At 48.4% G+C, this 27,511-nt stretch overlaps 1 protein-coding gene across 2 annotated transcripts in view; it reads left to right on the forward strand.

The window, feature by feature from the left end:
* The first annotated feature begins 2,595 nt into the window (after positions 1-2,595).
* The window catches only part of PRIM2 (DNA primase subunit 2), a 458,416-nt gene continuing 433,500 nt past the window's right edge, over positions 2,596-27,511 (forward strand). The window contains exons 1-3 of one of the 2 annotated variants that reach the window (XM_063916740.1): positions 4,214-4,309; positions 4,424-4,510; positions 4,687-4,879. In XM_063916740.1, coding sequence (XP_063772810.1) covers positions 4,475-4,510; positions 4,687-4,879 — 229 coding nt within the window. In that variant the 5' untranslated portion in view covers positions 4,214-4,309; positions 4,424-4,474. Of the gene's footprint in view, positions 2,758-4,213; positions 4,310-4,423; positions 4,511-4,686; positions 4,880-27,511 lie in introns of those variants that run through there. The other variant, XM_063916741.1, reaches the window with a different exon arrangement.

Below are 27,511 nucleotides of genomic sequence, written 5' to 3' on the forward strand. Positions count from 1 at the left end.
ATTGTTCATATTATTTGTTATTCTGTTTAGATTTTGATGTTAGGTTTGTAGTGTATAAGCTGTACTGTTTTTCCCCTTTTTACTCTAAAGCAATCCACGAAGGTGTTAGAGCCGGAGTGGTTTTTAAATCCAAACCAGGTCTTGTGTTTTCACTAGTTACTGTAAAGGGTTTTCTTAGCGTCTCAATCGCTCAAACAGCTTTCATATTATCAAGGTTAATAAGCATTACATCATTATAGTATTACATTGCCAAGGTTTAAAGTGTAAGCATACCCTTACTGTGTGTTGTTACTAAGGGTTACTGTGTATCTTTCCGTGAGCGTACGTGTCGCTCGTGCGTCACGCCCACGGCCTAGTGTCTGCTACGCTAGGTGCGTACCCTTACGGTACTCAGTGCGCCAATAGCGTACTTAGTCCGTAATAGAATATAGCTTAATGTTTATAGGTAATATTTGACATTATCAGGCCAAAGACAGCATCTCCTGCATGCCCCTGTCATTTTTCAAAAAATTCTGCACCACCAAATTAATTGTGCAAAACATGGGAAGTACTGGAATTTGCCCACATGTAATACACAATATAGTTAACTTATACGACAGTACCCCTGAACTTATACGGCTGCACCACTGGACTTATACGGCAGTACCACAGGATTTGTACAGCAGTACCACTGGACTTATACGGCAGTACCTCTGAACTTATATGGTTGCACCACTGGACTGGACTTATACGGCAGTACCTCTGGACTTATACGGCAGTACCCCTGGACTGGACTTATACGGCAGTACCACTAGACTTATACAGCAGTACCCCTGGACTTATACGGCAGTACCCCTGGACTTATACGGCAGTACCCCTGAACTTATACGGCTGCACCACTGGACTTATATGGCAGTACCCCTGGACTTATACAGCAGTACCCCTGGACTTATACAGCAGTACCGCTGGACTTATATGGCAGTACCGCTGGACTTTTACGGCAGTACCGCTGGACTTTTACGGCAGTACCCCTGAACTTATACGGCAGTACCCCTGAACTTATACGGCAGTACCCCTGAACTTATATGGCTGCACCACTGGACTAGCTTATACGGCAGTACCCCTGGACTTATACGGCAGTACCCCTGCACTTATACGGCTGCACCCCTGAACTTATACGGCAGAACCCCTGAACTTATATGGCAGCACCACTAGACTTATATGGCAGTACCCCATGACTTATACGGCAGTACCCCTGGACCTATACGGCAGTACCCCTGGACTTATACGGCAGCAGCACTGGACTTATGGCAGCACAGGACACCACCACTGAACTGATGCAGTACAACACAGAACCACTGCACTGGACTTATACAGCAGCAGCACTGGACTTATGGCAGCACAGTACACCACCACTGTACTGATGCATCACAAGACAGCAGCACTGGACTGGACTTATACAGCAGCACTGGACTTATGGCAGCACAGGACACCACCACTGTAACTGGACTGATGCAGCACAAGACATCACCACTGGACTGATGCAGCACAAGACAGCACTGGAATGACACATAAGAGCAGGTCGCCACCCCACGCTCTGCACCACTTTCCCGCACAGACATTAAGGAGACATATCCTCTCGCTACACTCTCCAGAACTGGAGTGAAAATGGCGGCGACGCGCGGCTCCTTATATCGAATCCAAAACCCACGAGAATCCGACAGCGGGATGATAATGTTTTGCCTCGTTCTGGTTTCCGAGTCTGGCGGGAAAACCCGAGCCGGACTCAGATCCGGGCTCGGGACGTGATGCTGGGTAGGGTTCGGTTCTCAGAGAACCGAACCCGCTCATCTCTAATATTAAAGTTAATACAGTAAAGTGTTTTGTTCATTTAAACTATAAAACAATTAATTTCCCCAAAATATATTTTTTTTTTACATTTATTATCACAATGTGTAAACAATAGCTATTTAAACTTGAGTTCGCATTTTTGTTAAACTTTTATTGAATCAGGTTTAAATAGTTATTTACCTAATTAGCTAATTAACAAAATGTCAATTTTGGGTACATTTTTGGGGAAAAAAAAATTAGCCAGAAAAGTGTTAATTAGACTTGCCAAGATTGGTACAGCAGGTTACAGGTGAGAAAAGCGATATATGGATCTTATACTGGAAAAGTATAAGCATGCAGGTTACGTGAGGGTATGCAGCCCACTTTGTTTTACACTATGTACAAATTATTAGGAAATATACTTTAAATCAAATGATAATGCAGCCAGATAATAAGTTCTCACTCATGTATGGATACAATAAATACATTTAAAAGAAATATTAATATTTAACACATTCGTATAGAAAATTTGACTTTCTGGAGTACCCCCTTGCGACAATCAAGAAAACTGCACTAGCTCGTAATAGCCACCAATATAATGGCAACATTTCTCCTTTCTGGCGTCAGTTGTGAGTGTGCGGCGTTCCCCCAATCAGTGACAGCAGAACGGTCTCTTCTGCTATTGGACGCACGGCTTGATCATTGACGCTGAATCTGCGATCAGCCCTGGCGTCCTATTTTCAACTACATTTCACGGCGCCTGAATAGTAAATCGATGTGTTCACTTGTGCAATTGCTTCGGTCTGTGCACAGTCTCCATTTTCCCGCGTTCAAGCCAGGTGGCGCGATACTGGAAACCGGTGATTGCTGTCATTACAGCTGCAGTCGCCGCAGCCGCTCACACAGTGCACGAGCACAACTCCCTCTTCCCGATACTGACGTTTTTGAGTGAGTCATCCTCGGTGTAGTGCGTGCGCAATTCGGTAACGTCTACATCTCGTAGCGTTGCATGCAGACAGACCCTCCAACATGACCCACCCCACTAGGTACAAAATGCTCTGTTTCTGGACTTCCCTCTTAATTTATGATTTCCATCACCTGTGTTGAACTAGTTAAATGATAAGAAAGCTGTTTCTTCACAGGTGATGGCAATCATAAATTAAGAGGGAAGTCCAGAAACAGCATTTTGTACCTTGTGGGGCTGGTCATGTTGGAGGGTATGCGCATATAGGGATAGGCAAGGACTCGGCGCCTGCTTTTATATATATATATATATATATATATATATATATATATATATATATATATATATATATATATACTTTCGCCTTGCTTATGTACTGTACATTCTACAGACGTGTTCATTCCCTGGCAGAAGCCTGGGAGGGGACAATCATTATAAAATGTGTGGAATATCCAAATTAGTAATTAACATCTCACTGACATGCTCAAACAGGAGGAATGCAGCATTTTTATTAGGGCATATTTAGCCGTAGTTACTACTGTATATAGCAGCGATTGCCCGCCGACCATCGATGGTTAGCAACTGTCTATGGCAGTGGTTCTCGAACGGTAGATGCAAGAACCGAGTTGGAGAAAGTACCTCTGATATCAGGGGGAGGAGCTAGGCCAGCGGGATAGTTATTTTACTGTCCATGCCACCAACTACTCCTTTTGGTAACCCAGTGGCGAGCCACCGAGCCTGAAGCGTGGCGAGCAAAGCGAGTCCTCGTGGGTAAGTTTTGGGTACCTTGTTGGGGCATGGCTCCTCCCCCTGGTGACGTCAGAGGTCCTTTCTCCAACTTGGTTTTAGCCGTGACAGTTCTCAAACTGTGCCGTGGCACCCTGGGGTGCCTCTGGACACTTGCAGGGGTGCCTTGGATTGGTTATTATTTATGGTAAATGTCAATAGCAAAACCAGTTCTGGTGACTGTCAATCATAAAATATGTGGGCAAACAGAAGCAAATCCTGTCCCTCGCCACATAACTGAATCTAAAGGTGCATACACACTGGTTGTTTTTGCCCAGTGTGTATGCACAGCGATGATGGCTGACATCGCTGGGCTGAAAATCGCTCAGTGCATACACACTGACCACTTTTCCCACCTGCCCAGTAATGTCAGCGTGTGTGAACGGCTTTCCATAGCGGGATGCTACGGAAAGCCGTTCACCCCGCCGTTCATCTACTTGTAATACCAGCAGATAAACGGCGGCGGACGCCGATAAAGCGGGAGCACGCATCAGCGCTCATCGCCGGGGCGTACACACTGGGCAGCATTGAGCTGAATGCAGCTCAAAACACCAAAAGTGAGCTGCTTTCAGCTCAAAATCGCCCAGTGTGTATGGGCCTTTAGTATGACATATAAACACAGTTTACTTAATTTAATATCTATTTCTAAATTTCTCAATAATAAACGTTTGGCTTAGGGGTGTCGTGAAACAAAACGCTGATACTCTAGGGCACCGTGATTCAAAAAAGTCTGGGAAACACTGGTCTATGGTATGTATGGTGATGTTTAGTGTTCTCACCATTAATGTAAGGCAAACGTCAGTGGTTGCTGACCACACTTACTATAGTCATTTTACTTACTAATAAAAAATTGTTGTCCTTTAGAATGGTTCTGTAGTTTAGGTTTACATTCCTCCTGTCAATACTGATGAATTGATGGCATGGCCAGAATGTCAACACAGTTGTTTTAAGGTAAGTTTACTGCTAGTGTTGATATTTTGACAGTGTCAACGTTATCACTGTCTACAATCTGGCGACATACCTTTATGTTCGAGGGCCACCCAATGTAGCCCCCAAAGTGCTTGCCCATCACTGCAATAGGGGAAATGATGCATCTTGCTGTCTCCAATGTCTCCATGTCCTTGCAGGCAATTGGCTGTGACTGGCATCACCATCTTTTGGCTTTGGCAATGGAATTCCGGAAGAGGCAACAGAAGCATAACGCCAGATTGCATGGGGATAGGAATCAATATCCGTACAGCCTGCAGTTCTACCAGCTTCCACCTACTGAAAATATTTCCCTCTTGGAGTTTGAGACCTTTGCCATTGAGAGACTGAAACGTGAGTTGCTATAAGTAATATAATTATTTGCGCATTCCACTCTGTGGGCTAGATGCATCATCGCGTGGAAAGTGCTAAAATGGAGAATGAAAAAGTACCAGCCAATCAGCTCCTAACTGACATTTTTCGAACACAGCCTGTGACATGGCAGTTAGGACCTGATTGCCTGGTGCTTTTTCACTCTCCATTTTATCACTTTCCAAGCGATGATGCATCTATCCCTATATTTAGTTCAGGAGCAGTCCATATATACTCATAGCAATTCATAATAATAGCAATCCATTCCGGTGTCGACTCCCTAGAGAGTGACATCAACATTACAGGCAATTTGCTCCGCCTCCTCACCAACATTTTCCTCATACATGTCGACACACACGTACCGACATACAGCACACACACAGGGAATGCTCTGATAGAGGACAGGACCCACTAGCCCTTTGGGGAGACAGAGGGAGAGTTTGCCAGCACACACCAAAAGCGCTATAATGTATATAACAACCCTAGAAGGTGTTGTTTCTATTTCTCTGACGTCCTAAGTGGATGCTGGGGACTCCGTAAGGACCATGGGGAATAGCGGCTCCGCAGGAGACAGGGCACAAAAGTAAAAGCTTTAGGATCAGGTGGTGTGCACTGGCTCCTCCCCCTATGACCCTCCTCCAAGCCTCAGTTAGGTTTTTGTGCCCGGCCGAGAAGGGTGCAATCTAGGTGGCTCTCCTAAAGAGCTGCTTAGAGTAAAAGTTTTATTAGGTTTTTTTATTTTCAGTGAGTCCTGCTGGCAACAGGCTCACTGCAACGAGGGACTTAGGGGAGAAGAAGTGAACTCACCTGCGTGCAGGATGGATTGGCTTCTTAGGCTACTGGACACTAGCTCCAGAGGGACGATCACAGGTACAGCCTGGATGGGTCACCGGAGCCGCGCCGCCGACCCCCTTGCAGATGCTGAAGAGAGAAGAGGTCCAGAAATCGGCGGCTGAAGACTTCCCAGTCTTCTTAAGGTAGCGCACAGCACTGCAGCTGTGCGCCATTGCTCTCAGCACACTTCACACCAACGGTCACTGAGGGTGCAGGGCGCTGGGGGGGGCGCCCTGGGCAGCAATGAAAGTACCTATGCTGGCTAAATATACATCACATATAGCCTCTGGGGCTATATGGATGTATTTAACCCCTGCCAGATTGTCAGAAAAACGGGAGAAGAAGCCCGCCAAAAAGGGGGCGGGGCCTATTCTCCTCAGCACACAGCGCCATTTTCCCTCACAGAACTGCTGGTGGGAAGGCTCCCAGGCTCTCCCCTGCACTGCACTACAGAAACAGGGTTAAAACAGAGAGGGGGGGCATTTTTGTGGCGATATTATTACATATTAAGATGCTATAAGGGAAAACACTTATATAAGGTTGTCCCTGTAAAATTATAGCGTTTTGGTGTGTGCTGGCAAACTCTCCCTCTGTCTCCCCAAAGGGCTAGTGGGGTCCTATCCTCTATCAGAGCATTCCCTGTGTGTGTGCTGTGTGTCGGTACGTGTGTGTCGACATGTATGAGGACGATGTTGGTGAGGAGGCGGAGCAATTGCCTGTAATGGTGATGTCACTCTCTAGGGAGTCGACACCGGAATGGATGGCTTATTTAAAACGTATTTTCCATTAGGGCCACACGTTACATGTTAAGGGCAATGAAGGAGGTGTTACATATTTCTGATACTACAAGTACCACAAAAAAGGGTATTATGTGGGGTGTGAAAAAACTACCTGTAGTTTTTCCTGAATCAGATAAATTAAATGAAGTGTGTGATGATGCGTGGGTTTCCCCCGATAGAAAATTATTGGCGTTATACCCTTTTCCGCCAGAAGTTAAGGCGCGTTGGGAAACACCCCCTAGGGTGGATAAGGCGCTCACACGCTTATCAAAACAAGTGGCGTTACCGTCTCCAGATACGGCCGCCCTCAAGGAGCCAGCTAATAGGAGGCTGGAAAATATCCTAAAAAGTATATACACACATACTGGTGTTATACTGCGACCAGCGATCGCCTCAGCCTGGATGTGCAGCGCTGGGGTGGCTTGGTCGGATTCCCTGACTGAAAATATTGATACCCTTGACAGGGACAGTATTTTATTGACTATAGAGCATTTAAAGGATGCATTACTATATATGAGAGATGCACAGAGGGATATTTGCACTCTGGCATCAAGAGTAAGTGCGATGTCCATGTCTGCCAGAAGATGTTTATGGACACGACAGTGGTCAGGTGATGCAGATTCCAAACGGCACATGGAAGTATTGCCGTATAAAGAAAAAGACACCGTCTTTCAGCCTCAGTCCTTTCGTCCCCATAAGGGCAAGCGGGCAAAAGGCCAGTCATATCTGCCCAGGGGTAGAGGAAAGGGAAGAAGACTGCAGCAGGCAGCCCCTTCCCAGGAACAGAAGCCCTCCACCGCTTCTGCCAAGTCCTCAGCATGACGCTGGGGCCGTACAAGCGGACTCAGGTGCGGTGGGGGGTCGTCTCAAGAGTTTCAGCGCGCAGTGGGCTCACTCGCAAGTGGACCCCTGGATCCTACAAGTAGTATCCCAGGGGTACAGATTGGAAATTCGAGACGTCTCCCCCTCGCAGGTTCCTGAAGTCTGCTTTACCAACGTCTCCCTCCAACAGGGAGGCAGTATTGGAAACAATTCACAAGCTGTATTCCCAGCAGGTGATAATCAAAGTACCCCTCCTACAACAAGGAAAGGGGTATTATTCCACACTATTTGTGGTACTGAAGCCAGACGGCTCGGTGAGATCTATTCTAAATCTGAAATCTTTGAACACTTACATACAAAGGTTCAAATCAAGATGGAGTCACTCAGAGCAGTGATAGCGAACCAGGAAGAAGGGGACTATATGGTGTCCCTGGACATCAAGGATGCTTACCTCCATGTCCCAAATTGCCCTTCTCACCAAGGGTACCTCAGGTTCGTGGTACAGAACTGTCACTATCAGTTTCAGACGCTGCCGTTTGGATTGTCCACGGCACCCCGGGTCTTTACCAAGGTAATGGCCGAAATGATGATTCTTCTTCAAAGAAAAGGCGTCTTAATTATCCCTTACTTGGACGATCTCCTGATAAGGGCAAAGTCCAGAGAACAGTTGGAGGTCGGAGTAGCACTATCTCAAGTAGTTCTACGACACAACGGATGGATTCTAAATATTCCAAAATCGCAGCTGATTCCGACGACACGTCTGCTGTTCCTAGGGATGATTCTGGACACAGTCCAGAAAAAGGTGTTTCTCCCGGAGGAGAAAGCCAGGGAGTTATCCGAGCTAGTTAGGAACCTCCTATAACCAGGCCAAGTGTCAGTGCATCAATGCACAAGAGTCCTGGGAAAAATGGTGGCTTCTTACGAAGCGATTCCATTCGGCAGATTTCACGCAAGAATTTTTCAGTGGGATCTGCTGGACGAATGGTCCGGATCGCATCTTCAGATGCATCAGCGGATAATCCTGTCTCCAAGGACAAGGGTGTCTCTTCTGTAGTGGCTGCAGAGTGCTCATCTACTAGAGGGCAGCAGATTCGGCATTCAGGACTGGGTCCTGGTGACCACGGATGCCAGCCTGAGAGGCTGGGGAGCAGTCACACAGGGAAGAAATTTCCAAGGAGTGTGGTCAAGTCTGGAGACTTCTCTCCACATAAATATACTGGAGCTAAGGGCAAGTTACAATGCTCTGAGCCTAGGAAGACCTCTGCTTCAAAGTCAACTGGTGCTGATCCAGTCGGACAACATCACGGCAGTCGCCCACGTAAACAGACAGGGCGGCACAAGAAGCAGGAGGGCAATGGCAGCAAGGATTCTTCGCTGGGTGAAAAATCATGTGATAACACTGTCAGCGGTGTTCATTCCGGGAGTGGACAACTGGGAAGCAGACTTCCTCAGCAGGCACGACCTCCACCCGGGAGAGTGGGGACTTCATCTGGAAGTCTTCCACATGATTGTGAACCGTTGGGAAAGACCAAAGGTGGACATGATGGCGTCCCGTCTGAACAAAAAACTGGACAGGTATTGCGCCAGGTCAAGAGACCCTCAGGCAATAGCTGGGACGCTCTGGTAACACCGTGGGTGTACCAGTCGGTGTATGTGTTCCCTCCTCTGCCTCTCATACCCAAGGTACTGAGAATTATAAGACGGAGAGGAGTAAGAACTATACTCGTGGCTCCGGATTGGCCAAGAAGGACTTGGTACCCGGAACTTCAAGAGATACTAAGAAGGGACTTGCTTCAGCAAGGATCATGTCTGTTCCAAGACTTACCGCGGCTGCGTTTGACGGCATGGCGGTTGAACGCCGGATCCTAAGGGAAAAAGGCATTACGGAAGAGGTCATCCCTACCCTGGTCAGAGCCAGGAAGGAGGTGACCGCACAACATTATCACCGCATTTGGCGAAAATATGTTGCATGGTGTGAGGCCAGGAAGGCCCCCACGGAGGAATTTCAACTCTGTCGATTCCTGCATTTCCTGCAAACAGGACTGTCTATGGGCCTCAAATTGGGGTCCATTAAGGTTCAAATTTCGGCCCTGTCGATTTTCTTCCAGAAAGAATTGGCTTCAGTTCCTGAAGTCCAGAAGTTTGTCAAGGGAGTACTGCATATACAACCCCCTTTTGTGCCTCCAGTGGCACTGTGGGATCTCAACGTAGTTCTGGGATTCCTCAAATCACATTGGTTTAAACCGCTCAAATCTGTGGATTTGAAATATCTCACATGGAAAGTGACCATGCTGTTGGCCCTGGCCTCGGCCAGGCGAGTGTCAGAATTGGCGGCTTTGTCTCACAAAAGCCCATATCTGATTGTCCATTCGGACAGGGCAGAGCTGCGGACTCGTCCCCAGTTTCTCCCTAAGGTGGTGTCAGCGTTTCACCTGAACCAGCTTATTGTGGTACCTGCGGCTACTAGGGACTTGGAGGACTCCAAGTTGCTAGATGTTGTCAGGGCCCTGAAAATATATGTTTCCAGGACGGCTGGAGTCAGGAAAACTGACTTGCTGTTATCCTGTATGCACCCAACAAACGGGGTGCTCTTGCTTCTAAGCAGACGATTGCTAGTTGGATGTGTAGTACAATTCAGCTTGCACATTCTGTGGCAGGCCTGCCACAGCCAAAATATGTAAATGCCCATTCCACAAGGAAGGTGGGCTCATCTTGGGCGGCTGCCCGAGGGGTCTCGGCTTTACAACTTTGCCGAGCTGCTACTTGGTCAGGGGCAAACACGTTTGCAAAATTCTACAAATTTGATACCCTGGCAGAGGAGGACCTGGAGTTCTCTCATTCGGTGCTGCAGAGTCATCCGCACTCTCCCGCCCGTTTGGGAGCTTTGGTATAATCCCCATGGTCCTTACGGAGTCCCCAGCATCCACTTAGGACGTCAGAGAAAATAAGAATTTACTTACCGATAATTCTATTTCTCGTAGTCCGTAGTGGATGCTGGGCGCCCATCCCAAGTGCGGATTGTCTGCAATACTTGTACATAGTTATTGTTACAAAAATCGGGTTATTATTGTTGTGAGCCATCTTTTCAGAGGCTCCGCTGTTATCATGCTGTTAACTGGGTTCAGATCACAGGTTGTACAGTGTGATTGGTGTGGCTGGTATGAGTCTTACCCGGGATTCAAAATCCTTCCTTATTGTGTACGCTCGTCCGGGCACAGTATCCTAACTGAGGCTTGGAGGAGGGTCATAGGGGGAGGAGCCAGTGCACACCACCTGATCCTAAAGCTTTTACTTTTGTGCCCTGTCTCCTGCGGAGCCGCTATTCCCCATGGTCCTTACGGAGTCCCCAGCATCCACTACGGACTACGAGAAATAGAATTATCGGTAAGTAAATTCTTATTATATGCGCTCTTAATATATCATTATATCGCCAATTTATGCCCCCCTTCTCTTTTAACCCTGTTTCTGTAGTGCAGTGCAGGGGAGAGTGGGAGCCTTCCTCACCAGCGGAGCTGATCAGGAAAATGGCGCTGAGTGCTGAGGAGAATAAGCTCCGCCCCCTTTTCGGCGGGCTTTTCCTCCCGGTTTTTTAATAACTGGCCTGGGTTAAAATACATACATATAGCCTTAATGGCTATATGTGATGTATTTATTTGCCAAATAGGTATTTATATTGCTGCCCAGGGCGCCCCCAGTAGCGCCCTGCACCCTCCGTGACCGTGTCAGTGAGCCGTGTGACAACAATGGCGCACAGCTGCAGTGCTGTGCGCTACCTCTCTGAAGACTGTGAAGTCTTCTGCCGCCTGTTTCCGGACCTCCGTTCCGCCGTCTTTCTTCAGCGTCTGTAAGGGGGATCGGCGGCGCGGCTCCGGGACGAACCCCAGGCTGACCTGTGTTCCGACTCCCTCTGGAGCTCAGTGTCCAGTAGCCTAAGACTTCAATCCTCCTGCACGCAGGTGAGTTGCCAGTCTCTCCCCTAAGTCCCTCGTTGCAGTGATCCTGTCGCCAGCAGGAATCACTGATTAGAAACCTAAAAAAAAACTTTACTAAATAGCTCCTTAAGAGAGCCATCCAGTTTGCACCCTTCTCGGACGGGCACAGTACCTAACTGAGGCTTGGAGGAGGGTCATAGGGGGAGGAGCCAGTACACACCATGTGACCTAAAAAGCTTTTTAGATGTGCCCTGTCTCCTGCGGAGCCCGCTATTCCCCATGGTCCTGACGGAGTCCCCAGCATCCACTACGGACTACGAGAAATAGAATTATCGGTAAGTAAATTCTTATTTTTTCGAACACAGCCTGTGACATGGCAGTTAGGACCTGATTGCCTGGTGCTTTTTCACTCTCCATTTTATCACTTTCCAAGCGATGATGCATCTATCCCTATATTTAGTTCAGGAGCAGTCCATATATACTCATAGCAATTCATAATGTACTAAATGAAAAGTGTGTGTGAATGTGTTTATAGTATATTAAATGTTAATGAAATAAGAGTTGAACAGTCTTTTCTTGTGTCCACCGGAGGATGCTGGAGTTACACTGGGATATAAATGGAGGTGCATGGAGCCTGGCCCTTTAAATCTTTGAGATTTGGACCAGGCCCCTTCCTCTCTATATTCCAAATGACTTCAGTTTTGGTCATGTTCCCATTGGAGTCAGGTATTCTTAGGCTGCTATGCAGGCTATTACTGACTTTCTGTTTTAGTCCCCATTGGGCAGACTGTAGGCTGCTATAGCTAACCTGCCCTGAGGGAGCCTCTGGAGGGACCCACCAGTCACTTTAGAGCACAGGTTCTCAAACTCGGTCCTCAGGACCCCCACACGGTCCACGTTTTGCAGGTCACCTGTACATTTTTAAAATGTGACAGTTGGTGATACACAGAACACCTGCTGGGTGACATGGAAAACGTGAACCGTGTGGGGTCCCGAGGACCGAGTTTGAGAACCACTGCTTTAGAGGATGGGTCATTCTCTACAATCTGCGGTGTGCCTCCAGCCTACTAGTTAGTACGGCAGTGACTTTTGACCATACACTATATAGACAAAAGTATTCGGATGCCTGACCATTATACCAACAGGGACTGTAATGACTTTGTATTCAAATACATATACTTTAATTTGGAGTTGTTCCCTCTTTTGCATTTATAACAGCTTCCATTCTTTATAAGGCTCTCCACAAGATTTTGGAGTGTTTCTGTGGGAATTTGTGCCCATTCATTCTGTAGAGCATTTATGAGGCCAGGTACTGATGTTGAGAGAGTAGGCCTGACTCGCAATCTCCGTTCCAGGGCATCCCAAAGGTGCTCGATGGGGTTAATGCCAGGGCTCTGTGTGGGACAGTCAAGTTCTTCCACACCGAATTCCTCAAATAATGTCTTTATAGTCCTTGCTTTGTGCACTGGAGCACAGTCATATTGGAACAGAAAAGGGTCTTACCCAAACGTTTGCCACAAAGTTGGAAGCATAACATTGTTCAAGATGTCTTGATATGCTGAAGCTTTAAGATTTCCTTTTACTGGAGATAAGATGCCTAGTCCAAACACTGAAAAACAGACACATACCATTATTCCTTCTCCACCAAACTTTACATTTGGCATAAGGCAATCATGCAGGTTATGTTCTCCCGGCATCTGCCAAACCCAGATTCGCCCATCTAACTGCCAGAGAAGCTTGAGTCGTTACTCCACAGAACACGTTTCCACTGCTCCACAGTCCAGTGTCTGTGTGCTTTACACCACTCCATCCGATGCGTGACATTGCACTTAGTGATGTGAGGCTTGCATGCAGTTGCTCGACGATGGCAATCGATTCCTTTAAGCTCCCGCCATAGAGTTTTTGTGCTTACATTAATGCCAGAGGAAGTTTGGACTTCCTATGGACTGCTATGCAATCGGCAGAACATTGGCGACTTCATGGTGCATACTTTTTTTTTTCAGTGTGTGACTTGTGAGGTGGAGTTTCTGCCTAAGTCTGTCCCATCAAGTGCGCGCCCCCCCCCCCCCACCTTCCCGCTTACAGAAACGCCAGCTTGGTTGGCTTCTCCGGCTGGGGTATTGTCTGAATTACAACAACTAGCAGCCTCCAGATAGATCAGGCCTTCCCCAATGGCCCCAGTCTCAGCAGGTCAGACTAGTGACTTTTGCAGGGGTGTCACGTCTAGTGTTTTTCTCCAACCCATTCTACTGTCCGCTTTGGTAAACAAGACTGTAGAAAAGTGGCCAAAATAGCTGGCGGACGATCTTCGTTCCAACGCTCCCAGAGCTGACCTCATTACTTTGGTGTGACATATTAAGGATTTAGCAAATTATCTGGGTGAGGCAGCTCTGCTGGCTGCAAGCTAAATCTGTTAAAAAAAAAAAAATGTCCACTGCTGCGATGGTTGCTTGTCGTGCTGTGTTGCTGAGGCCCTGGCACGAGGAATCTACACGTTCTTTGGAAGATCAGAGAGGTTTCGTTTGGACCAGAGCAAGACAAAATTATTGCCCTCGCTATGGGTTCTTTTTTATTCTCCTCTTCGTCTGCTCCCAAGAAGTTTTACACGGGACTATCCTATCGGGTCTACCCTGAGTTTAGATTTCGTGGAACTAGGGTTGTTCCACCCTTCTCTAGAAGGGGATAAATTCAAAAGGTCCTGAGACCAAACCTTTAGAAAAGCCAACAGCTTGACTAGTTCACCTCTCACCTAGAAGATCCTATGGTGGGTGCTCGTCATTTGTTTCTAACACATTTGGTTTCAGACTTTTTCAGTTGATTGGGTTTGAAATATCCTAGGGGTCGATTCAATTCGGCAACAGATGAATAGCGCCGGGAATTAGCTCCCTTCCTGTTCAATTCTTCACTAGTGGTCTTCCAGCCTCTCATAGAAAACGGATGGCCTAAAGACAGGCAGTGGATAAATAGATTTCTCTTACGTCCTAGAGGATGCTGGGGACTCCGTAAGGACCATGGGGTATAGACGGGCTCCGCAGGTGACACGGGCACTCTAAGACTTTAGGTGGGTGTGAACTGGCTCCTCCCTCTATGCCCCTCCTCCAGACCTCAGTTAGATCCTGTGCCCAGAGGAGACTGGATGCACTGCAGGGGAGCTCTACTGAGTTTCTCTGAAAATACTTTTGTTAGGTTTTTTATTTTCAGGGAGCACTGCTGGCAACAGGCTCCCTGCTTTGTGGGACTGAGGGGAGAGAAGCAGACCTACTTTACTGATAGGCTCTGCTTCTTAGGCTACTGGACACCATTAGCTCCAGAGGGTCGGAACACAGGTGTCGTCCTCGCTGTTCATCCCAGAGCCGCGCCGCCGCCGTCCTCCTCCTCACAGAGCCGGAAGATAGAAGCCGGGTAAGTATATGAAGTTAGAAGACAACAAAGGCGGCAGAAGACTTCAGTTCTTCAGAGAGGTGCAGTGCAGCGGTCGCGCTGCGCGCCATTGCTCACACACACACACACACACACACACACACACACACACACGCACAGCAAGGGTGCAGGGCGCAGGGGGGGCGCCCTGGGCAGCAATAATTACCTCAGATAACACTGGCAACATTGTTAGATACTGCGGAGGCAGTATATTATAAAACCCCCGCCAGTATAGAAAAATGAGCGGGACCGAAGCCCGCCGTCGAGGAGGCGCGGCTTGATCCTCCAGCACTATAACCAGCGCCATTTTCTCCACAGCATGCTGCAGAGAAGCTGCTCCCGGACTCTCCCGTGCTGAACCAAGTAACGGGACAAAAAACGAGGGGGGGGGGCACATTTATTTGGCGCAAATCATATATATAAAAAAGCGCTGTATAGGCTGGGACTGTGTTTTCAGTATCTAGTGGCGCTGGGTGTGTGCTGGCATACTCTCTCTCTGTCTCTCCCAAGGGCCTTATTGGGGGGCTGTCCCCATATTCATATATCCCAGAGTGTGTAGGGGTGTCAGAACGTGTGTGTCGACATGTCTGAAGCGGAAGGCTCGTCTAGGGAGGATGCAGAGCAGATGGTGGTGGTGTCTCCGTCGGCACAGCCGACACCTGATTGGTTGGACATGTGGAATGTGTTAAATGCTAATGTGACTTTATTACATAAGAGATTGGACAAGGCAGAGTCCAAGGACAAAGCAGGGAGTCAATCCATGGCTTTGACTGTGTCACAAGACCCTTCAGGGTCCTATAAACGTCCCTTTTCCCAGGTAGCAGACACTGATACCGACACGGATTCTGACTCCAGTGTCGACTATGATGATGCGAGGTTACACCCAAGAGTGGCCAAGAGTATTCAATATATGATTATTGCAATAAAAGATGTGTTACATATCACAGAGGACCCTTCTGTCCCTGACATGAGGGTCTGCATGTTTAAGGAAAAGAAACCTGAGGTAACGTTTCCCCCATCTCATGAGCTGAACGCTTTATTTGAAAAGGCTTGGGAAACTCCAGACAAGAAACTGCAGGTCCCCAAGAGAATTATTATGGCGTATCCTTTCCCCTCAAAGGACAGGTTATGGTGGGAATCCTCGCCCACGGTGGACAAGGCCTTAACGCGCTTATTCAAAAAGGTGGCGCTACCGTCCCCGGACACGGCGGCCCTAAAGGATCCTGCGGATCGCAGGCAGGAAACTACCTTAAAATCAATTTACGCGCATACTGGAGCCCTACTCAGGCCTGCAGTAGCGTTGGCTTGGGTTGGTAGCGCAATTGCAGCGTGGGTAGCTAACTTGTCATCGGACATTGACACCTTAGATAAGGATAGTATTTTGTTGACCTTGGGTCACATTAAGGACGCAGCGTTATATATGAGAGAGGCTGCGCGAGATATTGGGCTGTTGGGTTCAAGAGCCAATGCCATGGCAGTTTCTGCTAGAAGGTCCCTGTGGACCCGTCAATGGACGGCTGATGCTGATTCAAAGAGACTTATGGATGCTTTGGATTACAAGGGTGAAGTTTTATTTGGGGAGGGCCTCGCGGACCTGGTTTCCACAGCTACCGCAGGTAAGTCTTCTTTTTTGCCTTATGTTCCCCCACAGCAAAAGAAATCACCTCAATACCAGATGCAGTCCTTTCGGTCACATAAGTTCAGAAAGGGTCGGGGCTCTTCCTTCCTCGACAGAGGTAGAGGTAGAGGGAAAAGAACACCAGCTACAGCTAGTTCCCAGGAACAAAAATCCTCCCCGGCCTCTACAAAATCCACCGCATGACGCTGGGGCTCCGCTGGGGGAGTCCGCACCGGTGGGGGCACGTCTTCGTCTCTTCAGCCAGGCTTGGGTTCAGTCGGATTTCAGACGTTGCCGTTTGGGTTTTCCACGGCCCCGACAATTTTCACCAAGGTGATGGCGGAAATGATGGTGCTCCTGCGCAAGCCGGGGGTCACAATTATCCCATACTTGGACGATCTCCTGATAAAGGCAAGATCGAGAGATCAGTTACTAAAGAGCGTGTCTCTCTCCCTGAGAGTACTACAACAACACGGCTGGATTCTAAATCTACCGAAGTCGCAGTTGGTTCTGACGACTCGGCTGTCATTTTTGGGCATGGTTCTGGACACGGAAAAAAAGAGGGTTTTTCTCCCAATGGAAAAAGCCCAGGAACTCCAGAGCATGGTCAAGGACCTGCTGAAACCAAAAAGAGTGTCATTTCATCAATGCACTCGAGTATTGGGAAAGATGGTGGCAGCCTACGGGGCCATTCCGTTCGGCAGGTTCCATGCAAGAACTTTTCAGTGGGACCTTCTGGACAAATGGTCAGGGTCCCATCTACAGATACATCAGAGGATAAGCCTGTCTCCCAAGGCCAGGGTCTCTCTCCTGTTGTGGCTTCAGAGTGCTCACCTAGAGGGTCGCAGGGTCGGCCTTTCAAGATTGGGTTCTTGTGACCACAGACGCGAGCCTCGAGGATGGGGAGCTGTCACACAAGGAAGAAATTTTCAGGGAATATGGTCAAGCCAGGAGGCTTGTCTACACATCAATGTGCTGGAATTAAGGGCCATATACAACGGCCTGCAACAGGCGGAGAGTTTTCTTCGGAACCTACCCTGTTCTGATCCAATCAGACAACGTCACAGCCGTGGCGCATGTAAACTGCCAGGGCAGGACAAGGAGCAGAGCAGCAATGGCAGAAGCCACCAGGATTCTTCGCTGGGCAGGAAATCATGTAAGCGCTCTGTCAGCTGTCTTCATTCTGGGAGTGGACAACTGGGAAGCAGACTTCCTCAGCAGACACGATCTCCATCCAGGAGAGTGGGGACTTCATCAAGAGGTCTTTGCAGAGATAACAAGTCGTTGGGGACTTCCTCAAATAGACATGATGGCGTCACGCCTCAACAAAAAGCTTTGGATGTATTGTTCTAGGTCAAGGGACCCTCAGGCAGTGGCGGTGGATGCACTAGTGACACCGTGGGTGTTTCAGTCGGTCTATGTGTTCCCTCCACTTCCACTCATCTCAAAAATATTGAGAATCATAAGACGAACAAGAGTGCAGACAATACTCATTGTTCCAGATTGGCCTCGAAGGGCCTGGTATTCAGATCTTCAGGAAATGATCGCGGAAGATCCGTGGCCTCTTCCTCCCAGGGAGGACCTGTTGCAACAGGGGCCCTGTCTGTTCCAAGACTTACCGCGGTTACGTTTGACGGCATGGCGGTTGAACACCAAATCCTAGCTAGAAAAGGTATTCCGGGGGAAGTCATCCCTACTCTAATCAAAGCTAGGAAGGAGGTAACGGCGAAGCATTATCACTGTATTTGGAGGAAATATATTTCTTGGTGTGAGGCCAAGCATGCTCCTACGGAGGATTTTCAGCTGGGGCGTTTTCTCCACTTTCTACAGACAGGAGTGGATATGGGCCTTAAGTTAGGCTACATTAAGGTGCAGATTTCGGCCTTATCTATATTCTTTCAGAAGGAATTGGCATCTTTCCCAGAAGTCCAGACTTTTGTAAAGGGAGTGCTGCACATCCAACCTCCTTTTGTGCCCCCAGTGGCACCGTGGGACCTTAACGTGGTGTTACGGTTCCTTAAATCACACTGGTTTGAACCTCTTCAAACGGTGGAGTTAAAATGTTGTTGGCCTTGGCATCTGCGAGGCGGGTGTCCGAATTGGCGGCTTTGTCTCACAAGAGCCCCTATTTGATTTTCCATGTGGATCGAGCGGAGTTGAGAACTCGTCCTCAATTTCTACCTAAGGTGGTTTCGTCGTTCCATATGAACCAACCTATTGTGGTGCCTGTGGCTACGGGTGACTTGGAGGATTCCAAGTCCCTTGATGTAGTCAGGGCCTTAAAAATTTATGTAGCCAGTACAGAGGCACTGTTTGTCCTGTATGCGGCCAACAAGGTTGGTGCTCCTGCTTCTAAGCAGACGATTGCTTGCTGGATCTGTAACACGATTCAGCAGGCTCATTCTACGGCGGGATTGCCGTTACCAAATTCTGTAAAGGCCCATTCCACTAGGAAGTTGGGCTCTTGGGCGGCTGCCCGAGGCATCTCTGCATTACAGCTGTGCCGAGCAGCTACTTGGTCGGGTTCAAACACTTTTGCAAAATTCTACAAATTTGATACCCTGGCTGATGAGGACCTCATGTTTGCTCAATCGGTGCTGCAGAGTCATCCGCACTCTCCCGCCCGGTCTGGAGCTTTGGTATAATCCCCATGGTCCTTACGGAATCCCCAGCATCCTCTAGGACATAAGAGAAAATAAGATTTTAAACCTACTGGTAAATCTTTTTCTCCTAGTCCGTAGAGGATGCTGGGCGCCCGTCCCAGTGCGGACAATTTCTGCAAGGCTTGTATATAGTTGTTGCTTACATAAGGGTTATGTTACAGTTGTGATCAATTTCTGACTGATGCTGTTTTATTCATACTGTTAACTGGTTTGCATATTCCATGTTGTACGGTGTGTATGGTGTGGGCTGGTATGTATCTCGCCCTTAGATTAACAAAAATCCTTTCCTCGTACTGTCCGTCTCCTCTGGGCACAGTTCTTTAACTGAGGTCTGGAGGAGGGGCATAGAGGGAGGAGCCAATTCACACCCATCTAAAGTCTTAGAGTGCCCATGTCTTCTGCGGAGCCCGTCTATACCCCATGGGTCTTACGGAGTCCCCAGCATCCTCTACGGACTAGGAGAAAAAGATTTACCGGTAGGTTTAAAATCTTATTTTTTCTCTATCCTCCATAAGGGATATTAGTACGATGGGGTATAGACGGGGTCCAAAGGAGCCAGTGCACTTTAAATTTCTTCAACTGGGTGTGCTGGCTCCTCCCCTCTATGCCCCCTCCCAAAGGCAGTTTAGAAAAAAGTGCCCTCAGGAGAGATGCACATCTGCAGCTCCAGAGAGTTTTCTTTAATTTCATGTAAAACTTTTATTTTTCTCTAACGTCCTAGTGGATGCTGGGGACTCCGTAAGGACCATGGGGAATAGCGGGCTCCGCAGGAGACTGGGCACTCTTAAGAAAGATTTAGTACTATCTGGTGTGCACTGGCTCCTCCCTCTATGCCCCTCCTCCAGACCTCAGTTAGAATCTGTGCCCGGCCGAGCTGGGTGCTCCTAGTGGGCTCTCCTGAGCTTGCTAGAAAAGAAAGTATTTTGTTAGACTCTCTGCTACGAGGGACTGAGGGGAGAGAAGCAAACCTACTTATGGCAGCTAGGTAGCGCTTCTTAGGCTACTGGACACCATTAGCTCCAGAGGGATCGAACACAGGTACCTAACCTTGAACGTCCGTTCCCGGAGCCGCACCGCCGTCCCTCTCGCAGAGCCAGAAGAACAGAAGCAGCAGTAGCATGAAGACATCGAAATCGGCGGCTGAAGACTCCTGTCTTCATTTAGGGTAGCGCACAGCACTGCAGCTGTGCGCCATTGCTCCCACAGCACACCGCACACTCCGGTCACTGTAGGGTGCAGGGCGCAGGGGGGGGGGGCCGCCCTGGGCAGCAATTAAGTACCTTTTTTGGCAAAAAGAGACATATATACAGTCTGGGACTGTATATATGCCAGAGCCCCCGCCATTTTTTATACATTAAAGCGGGACAGAAGCCCGCCGCTGAGGGGGCGGGGCCTTTTTCCTCAGCACACCAGCGCCATTTTCTCTTCACAGCTCCGCTGGAAGGACGCTCCCCAGGCTCTTCCCTGCAGTATACAGGGGCATTAGAGGGTAAAAAAGAGAGGGGGGGCACATAAATTTAGGCGCAGTATATATATATATATATATATATATATATATATATTTCTCTATCGTCCTAGTGGATGCTGGGGTTCCTGAAAGGACCATGGGGAATAGCGGCTCCGCAGGAGACAGGGCACAAAAAGTAAAGCTTTCCGATCAGGTGGTGTGCACTGGCTCCTCCCCCTATGACCCTCCTCCAAGCCTCAGTTAGATTTTTGTGCCCGGCCGAGAAGGGTGCAATCTAGGTGGCTCTCCTAAAGAGCTGCTTAGAGAAAGTTTAGCTTAGGTTTTTTATTTTACAGTGAGTCCTGCTGGCAACAGGATCACTGCAACGAGGGACTTAGGGGAGAAGAAGTGAACTCACCTGCGTGCAGGATGGATTGGCTTCTTGGCTACTGGACATCAGCTCCAGAGGGACGATCACAGGTACAGCCTGGATGGTCACCGGAGCCTCGCCGCCGGCCCCCTTGCAGATGCTGAAACATGAAGAGGTCCAGAATCGGCGGCAGAAGACTCCTCAGTCTTCTAAAGGTAGCGCACAGCACTGCAGCTGTGCGCCATTTTCCTCTCAGCACACTTCACACGGCAGTCACTGAGGGTGCAGGGCGCTGGGAGGGGAGCGCCCTGGGAGGCAAATGAAAACCTATTTGGCTAAAAAATACCTCACATATAGCCTCCGGGGGCTATATGGAGATATTTAACCCCTGCCAGAATACACTAAAGAGCGGGAGACGAGCCCGCCGGAAAAGGGGCGGGGCCTATCTCCTCAGCACACAGCGCCATTTTCCTTACACAGCTCCGCTGGTCAGGACGGCTCCCAGGTCTCTCCCCTGCACTGCACTACAGAAACAGGGTAAAACAAGAGAGGGGGGGCAAAATAGTGGCAAAAATTATATTATAAAAGCAGCTATACAGGGAGCACTTATTATAAGGCTATCCCTGTCATATATAGCGCTTTTGGTGTGTGCTGGCAAACTCTCCCTCTGTCTCCCCAAAGGGCTAGTGGGGTCCTGTCTTCGTTAAGAGCATTCCCTGTGTGTCTGCTGTGTGTCGGTACGTGTGTCTCGACATGTATGAGGACGATATTGGTGTGGAGGCGGAGCAATTGCCAAATATGGGGATGTCACCTCCTAGGGGGTCGACACCAGAATGGATGCCTTTATTTATGGAATTACGGGATAGTGTCAACACGCTAAAGCAGTCGTTTGACGACATGAGACGGCCGGACAATCAGTTAGTGCCTGTCCAGGCGCCTCAAACACCGTCAGGGGCTGTAAAACGCCCTTTGCCTCAGTCGGTCGACACAGACCCAGACACAGGCACTGATTCCAGTGGCGACGGTGACGAATCAACCGTATTTTCCAGTAGGGCCACACGTTATATGATTTTGGCAATGAAGGAGGCGTTACATTTAGCTGATACTACAGGTACCACTAAACAGGGTATTATGTGGGGTGTGAAAAAACTACCTATAGTTTTTCCTGAATCAGAAGAACTAAATGATGTATGTGATGAAGCGTGGGTTGCCCCCGATAAAAAGATGCTAATTTCAAAGAAGTTATTAGCTTTATACCCTTTCCCGTCAGAGGTTAGGGCGCGCTGGGAAACACCTCCTAGGGTGGACAAGGCGCTCACACGCTTATCTAAACAAGTGGCGTTACCCTCTCCTGAGACGGCCGCACTTAAAGATCCAGCAGATAGGAGGATGGAAAATATCCAAAAAAGTATATACACACATACAGGTGTTATACTACGACCAGCTATAGCGACAGCCTGGATGTGCAGTGCTGGAGTAGCTTGGTCAGAGTCCCTGATTGAAAATATTGATACCCTGGATAGGGACAATGTTTTACTGTCTTTAGAGCAAATAAAGGATGCATTTCTTTATATGCGTGATGCACAGAGGGATATCTGCACACTGGCATCACGGGTAAGTGCTATGTCCATTTCGGCCAGAAGAAGTTTATGGACGCGACAGTGGTCAGGCGATGCGGACTCAAAACGGCATATGGAAGTTTTGCCGTATAAAGGGGAGGAGTTATTTGGAGTCGGTCTATCAGATTTGGTGGCCACGGCTACAGCCGGGAAATCCACCTTTTTACCTCAAGCTACTCCCCAACAGAAAAAGACACCGACTTTTCAACCGCAGCCCTTTCGTTCCTTTAAAAACAAGAGAGCAAAGGGATATTCATATCTGCCACGAGGCAGGGGAAGGGGGAAGAGACACCAACAGGCAGCTCCTTCCCAGGAACAGAAGCCCTCCCCCGCTTCTACAAAAGCCTCAGCATGACGCTGGGGCTTCTCAAGCGGACTCGGGGGCGGTGGGCGGTCGTCTCAAGAATTTCAGCGCGCAGTGGGCTCACTCGCAGGTAGATCCCTGGATCCTGCAGATAATATCTCAGGGGTACAGGTTGGAACTAGAGACAGATCCGCCTCGCCGTTTCCTGAAGTCTGCTTTACCAACGTCCCCCTCCGAAAGGGAGACGGTTTTGGAAGCCATTCACAAGCTGTACTCTCAGCAGGTGATAGTCAAGGTACCTCTTCTACAACAGGGAAAGGGGTATTATTCCACTCTATTTGTGGTACCGAAGCCGGACGGCTCGGTAAGACCTATTCTAAATCTGAAGTCCTTGAACCTGTACATAAAGAAGTTCAAGTTCAAAATGGAGTCACTCAGAGCAGTGATAGCGAACCTGGAAGAAGGGGACTTTATGGTGTCCTTGGACATCAAGGATGCGTACCTCCACGTTCCAATTTACCCCTCACACCAGGGGTACCTCAGGTTCGTTGTACAAAACTGTCACTATCAGTTTCAGACGCTGCCGTTCGGATTGTCCACGGCACCTCGGGTCTTTACAAAGGTAATGGCCGAGATGATGATTCTTCTTCGAAGAAAAGGCGTATTAATTATCCCATACTTGGACGATCTCCTAATAAGGGCAAGGTCCAGAGAACAGCTAGAGAGGGGATTAGCACTGTCTCAAGAAGTGCTAAAACAGCACGGCTGGATTCTGAATATTCCAAAATCCCAGTTAATGCCGACAACTCGTCTGCTGTTCCTAGGGATGATTCTGGACACGGTTCAGAAAAAGGTTTTTCTCCCGGAGGAAAAAGCCAAGGAGTTATCCGAGCTTGTCAGGAACCTCCTAAAACCAGGAAAGGTGTCTGTACATCAATGCACAAGAGTCCTGGGAAAAATGGTGGCTTCTTACGAAGCAATTCCATTCGGCAGATTCCATGCACGAATTTTCCAGAGGGATCTGTTGGACAAATGGTCAGGGTCGCATCTTCAGATGCACCAGCGGATAACCCTGTCTCCAAGGACAAGGGTATCTCTTCTGTGGTGGTTGCAGAGTGCTCATCTATTGGAGGGCCGCAGATTCGGCATACAGGATTGGATCCTGGTGACCACGGACGCCAGCCTGAGAGGCTGGGGAGCAGTCACACAAGGAAGAAACTTCCAGGGAGTGTGGACGAGCCTGGAAACGTCTCTTCACATAAACATTCTGGAACTAAGAGCAATCTACAATGCTCTAAGCCAGGCAGAACCTCTGCTTCAAGGAAAACCGGTGTTGATCCAGTCGGACAACATCACGGCAGTCGCCCATGTAAACAGACAGGGCGGCACAAGAAGCAGGAGTGCAATGGCAGAAGCTGCAAGGATTCTTCGCTGGGCAGAGAATCATGTGATAGCACTGTCAGCAGTGTTCATCCCGGGAGTGGACAACTGGGAAGCAGACTTCCTCAGCAGACACGACCTTCACCCGGGAGAGTGGGGACTTCATCCGGAAGTCTTCCACATGCTGGTAACCCGTTGGGAAAGACCAATGGTGGACATGATGGCGTCTCGCCTCAACAAAAAACTGGACAGGTATTGCGCCAGGTCAAGAGATCCGCAGGCAATAGCTGTGGACGCGCTGGTAACGCCTTGGGTGTACCAGTCGGTGTATGTGTTTCCTCCTCTGCCTCTCATACCAAAAGTATTGAGAATTATACGGCAAAGAGGCGTAAGAACGATACTAGTGGTTCCGGATTGGCCAAGAAGGACTTGGTACCCGGAACTTCAAGAGATGATCACGGAAGATCCGTGGCCTCTACCTCTAAGGAGGGACTTGCTTCAGCAGGGTCCCTGTCTGTTTCAAGACTTACCGCGGCTGCGTTTGACGGCATGGCGGTTGAACGCCGGATCCTAAAGGAAAAAGGCATGCCGGAAGAAGTCATTCCTACTTTGATTAAAGCAAGGAAGGAAGTAACCGTACAACACTATCACCGCATTTGGCGAAGATATGTTGCGTGGTGCGAGGATCGGAGTGCTCCGATGGAGGAATTTCAACTGGGTCGATTCCTACATTTCCTGCAATCAGGATTGTCTATGGGTCTCAAATTGGGATCTATTAAGGTTCAAATTTCGGCCCTGTCGATTTTCTTTCAAAAAGAATTGGCTTCAGTTCCTGAAGTCCAGACTTTTGTTAAGGGAGTGCTGCATATACAGCCTCCTGTGGTGCCTCCAGTGGCACCGTGGGATCTCAATGTGGTTTTGGAATTTCTAAAATCTCATTGGTTTGAACCACTAAAAAAGGTGGATTTAAAATATCTCACATGGAAAGTGACCATGTTACTAGCCCTGGCTTCGGCCAGGAGAGTGTCAGAACTGGCAGCTTTATCTTACAAAAGCCCATATCTGATTTTCCATTCGGACAGGGCAGAACTGCGGACTCGTCCGCATTTTCTCCCTAAGGTGGTGTCAGCATTTCATCTGAACCAGCCTATTGTAGTGCCTGCGGCTACAAGTGACTTGGAGGACTCCAAGTTACTGGACGTTGTCAGAGCATTAAAAATATATATTGCAAGGACAGCTGGAGTCAGAAAATCTGACTCGTTGTTTATATTGTATGCACCCAACAAGATGGGTGCTCCTGCGTCTAAGCAGACGATTGCTCGTTGGATCTGTAGCACAATCCAACTTGCACATTCTGTGGCAGGCCTGCCACAGCCTAAATCTGTAAAGGCCCACTCCACAAGGAAGGTGGGCTCATCTTGGGCGGCTGCCCGAGGGGTCTCGGCATTACAACTTTGCCGAGCAGCTACGTGGTCAGGGGAGAACACGTTTGTAAAATTTTACAAATTTGATACTCTGGCTAAGGAGGACCTGGAGTTCTCTCATTCGGTGCTGCAGAGTCATCCGCACTCTCCCGCCCGTTTGGGAGCTTTGGTATAATCCCCATGGTCCTTTCAGGAACCCCAGCATCCACTAGGACGATAGAGAAAATAAGAATTTACTTACCGATAATTCTATTTCTCGGAGTCCGTAGTGGATGCTGGGCGCCCATCCCAAGTGCGGATTATCTGCAATAATTGTACATAGTTATTGTTAACTAATTCGGGTTATTGTTTAGGAAGCCATCTTTCAGAGGCTCCTCTGTTATCATACTGTTAACTGGGTTTGATCACAAGTTGTACGGTGTGATTGGTGTGGCTGGTATGAGTCTTACCCGGGATTCAAAATTCCTCCCTTATTGTGTACGCTCGTCCGGGCACAGTACCTAACTGAGGCTTGGAGGAGGGTCATAGGGGGAGGAGCCAGTGCACACCACCTGATCGGAAAGCTTTACTTTTTGTGCCCTGTCTCCTGCGGAGCCGCTATTCCCCATGGTCCTTTCAGGAACCCCAGCATCCACTACGGACTCCGAGAAATAGAATTATCGGTAAGTAAATTCTTATTATTAACAGCAGCTACAGGGTAAACACTAAGGTACTGTGTAATCCCTGGGTTATATAGCGCTGGGGTGTGTGCTGGCATACTCTCTCTCTGTCTCCCCAAAAGCCTTTGTGGGGTCCTGTCCTCCGTCAGAGCATTTCCTGTGTGTGTGCTGTGTGTCGGTACGCCTGTGTCGACATGTTTGATGAGGAAGGATACGTGGAGGCAGAACAAGTGCAGCTGAGTGTGGTGTCGCCGCCGACGGTGCCGACACCTGATTAGATGGATATGTGGAAGGTGTTAAATGATAATGTAAACTCCTTGCATAACAGATTGAATAAAACTGTAACCGGGGGACAGGCAGGGTCTCAACCCATGCCTGCTCCTACAGCGCAGAGGCCGTCAGGGTCCCAAAAGCGCACACTATCCCAGATAGTTGACACAGATGTCGACACGGAATCTGACTCCAGTGTCGATGACGATGAGGCAAAGTTGCAGCCTAAAATGACTAAAGCCATCCGCTACATGATTGTAGCTATGAAGGATGTACAGGTTGAGTATCCCATATCCATATATTCCGAAATACGGAATATTCCGAAATACGGACTTTTTTGAGTGAGAGTGAGATAGTGAAACCTTTGTTTTTTGATGTCTCAATGTACACAAACTTTGTTTAATACACAAAGTTATTAAAAATATTGTATTAAATGACCTTCAGGCTGTGTGTATAAGGTGTATATGAAACATAAATGAATTGTGTGAATGTAGACACACTTTGTTTAATGCACAAAGTTATAAAAAATATTGGCTAAAATGACCTTCAGGCTGTGTGTACAAGGTGTATATGTAACATAAATGCATTCTGTGCTTAGATTTAGGTCCCATCACCATGATCTCTCATTATGGTATGCAATTATTCCAAAATACGGAAAAATCCGATATCCAAAATACCTCTGGTCCCAAGCATTTTGGATAAGGGAGACTCAACCTGTATTAAACATTTCTGAGGAAAATCCTGTCCCTGACCAGAGGATTTATATGTATGGGGAGAAAAAGCATGAAGTGACTTTTCCCCCTTCCCATGAATTAAATGAATTATGTGAAAAAGCGTGGGATTCCCCTGACAGGAAGGTGATAGTTTCCAAGAGATTACTCATGGTGTATCCTTTCCCGCCAACGGACAGGTTACGCTGGGAATCCTCCCCTAGGGTAGACAAGGCGTTGACACGCTTGTCTAAGAAGGTGGCCCTGCCGTCTCCGGATACGGCCGCCCTAAAGGATCCTGCAGATAGAAAGCAGGAAGCTATCCTGAAGTCAGTTTATACACATTCTGGCACACTGCTGAGG

Source organism: Pseudophryne corroboree, chromosome 4 (assembly GCF_028390025.1).
Source record: "Pseudophryne corroboree isolate aPseCor3 chromosome 4, aPseCor3.hap2, whole genome shotgun sequence".
In the NCBI taxonomy this organism is placed as follows: domain Eukaryota; kingdom Metazoa; phylum Chordata; class Amphibia; order Anura; family Myobatrachidae; genus Pseudophryne; species Pseudophryne corroboree.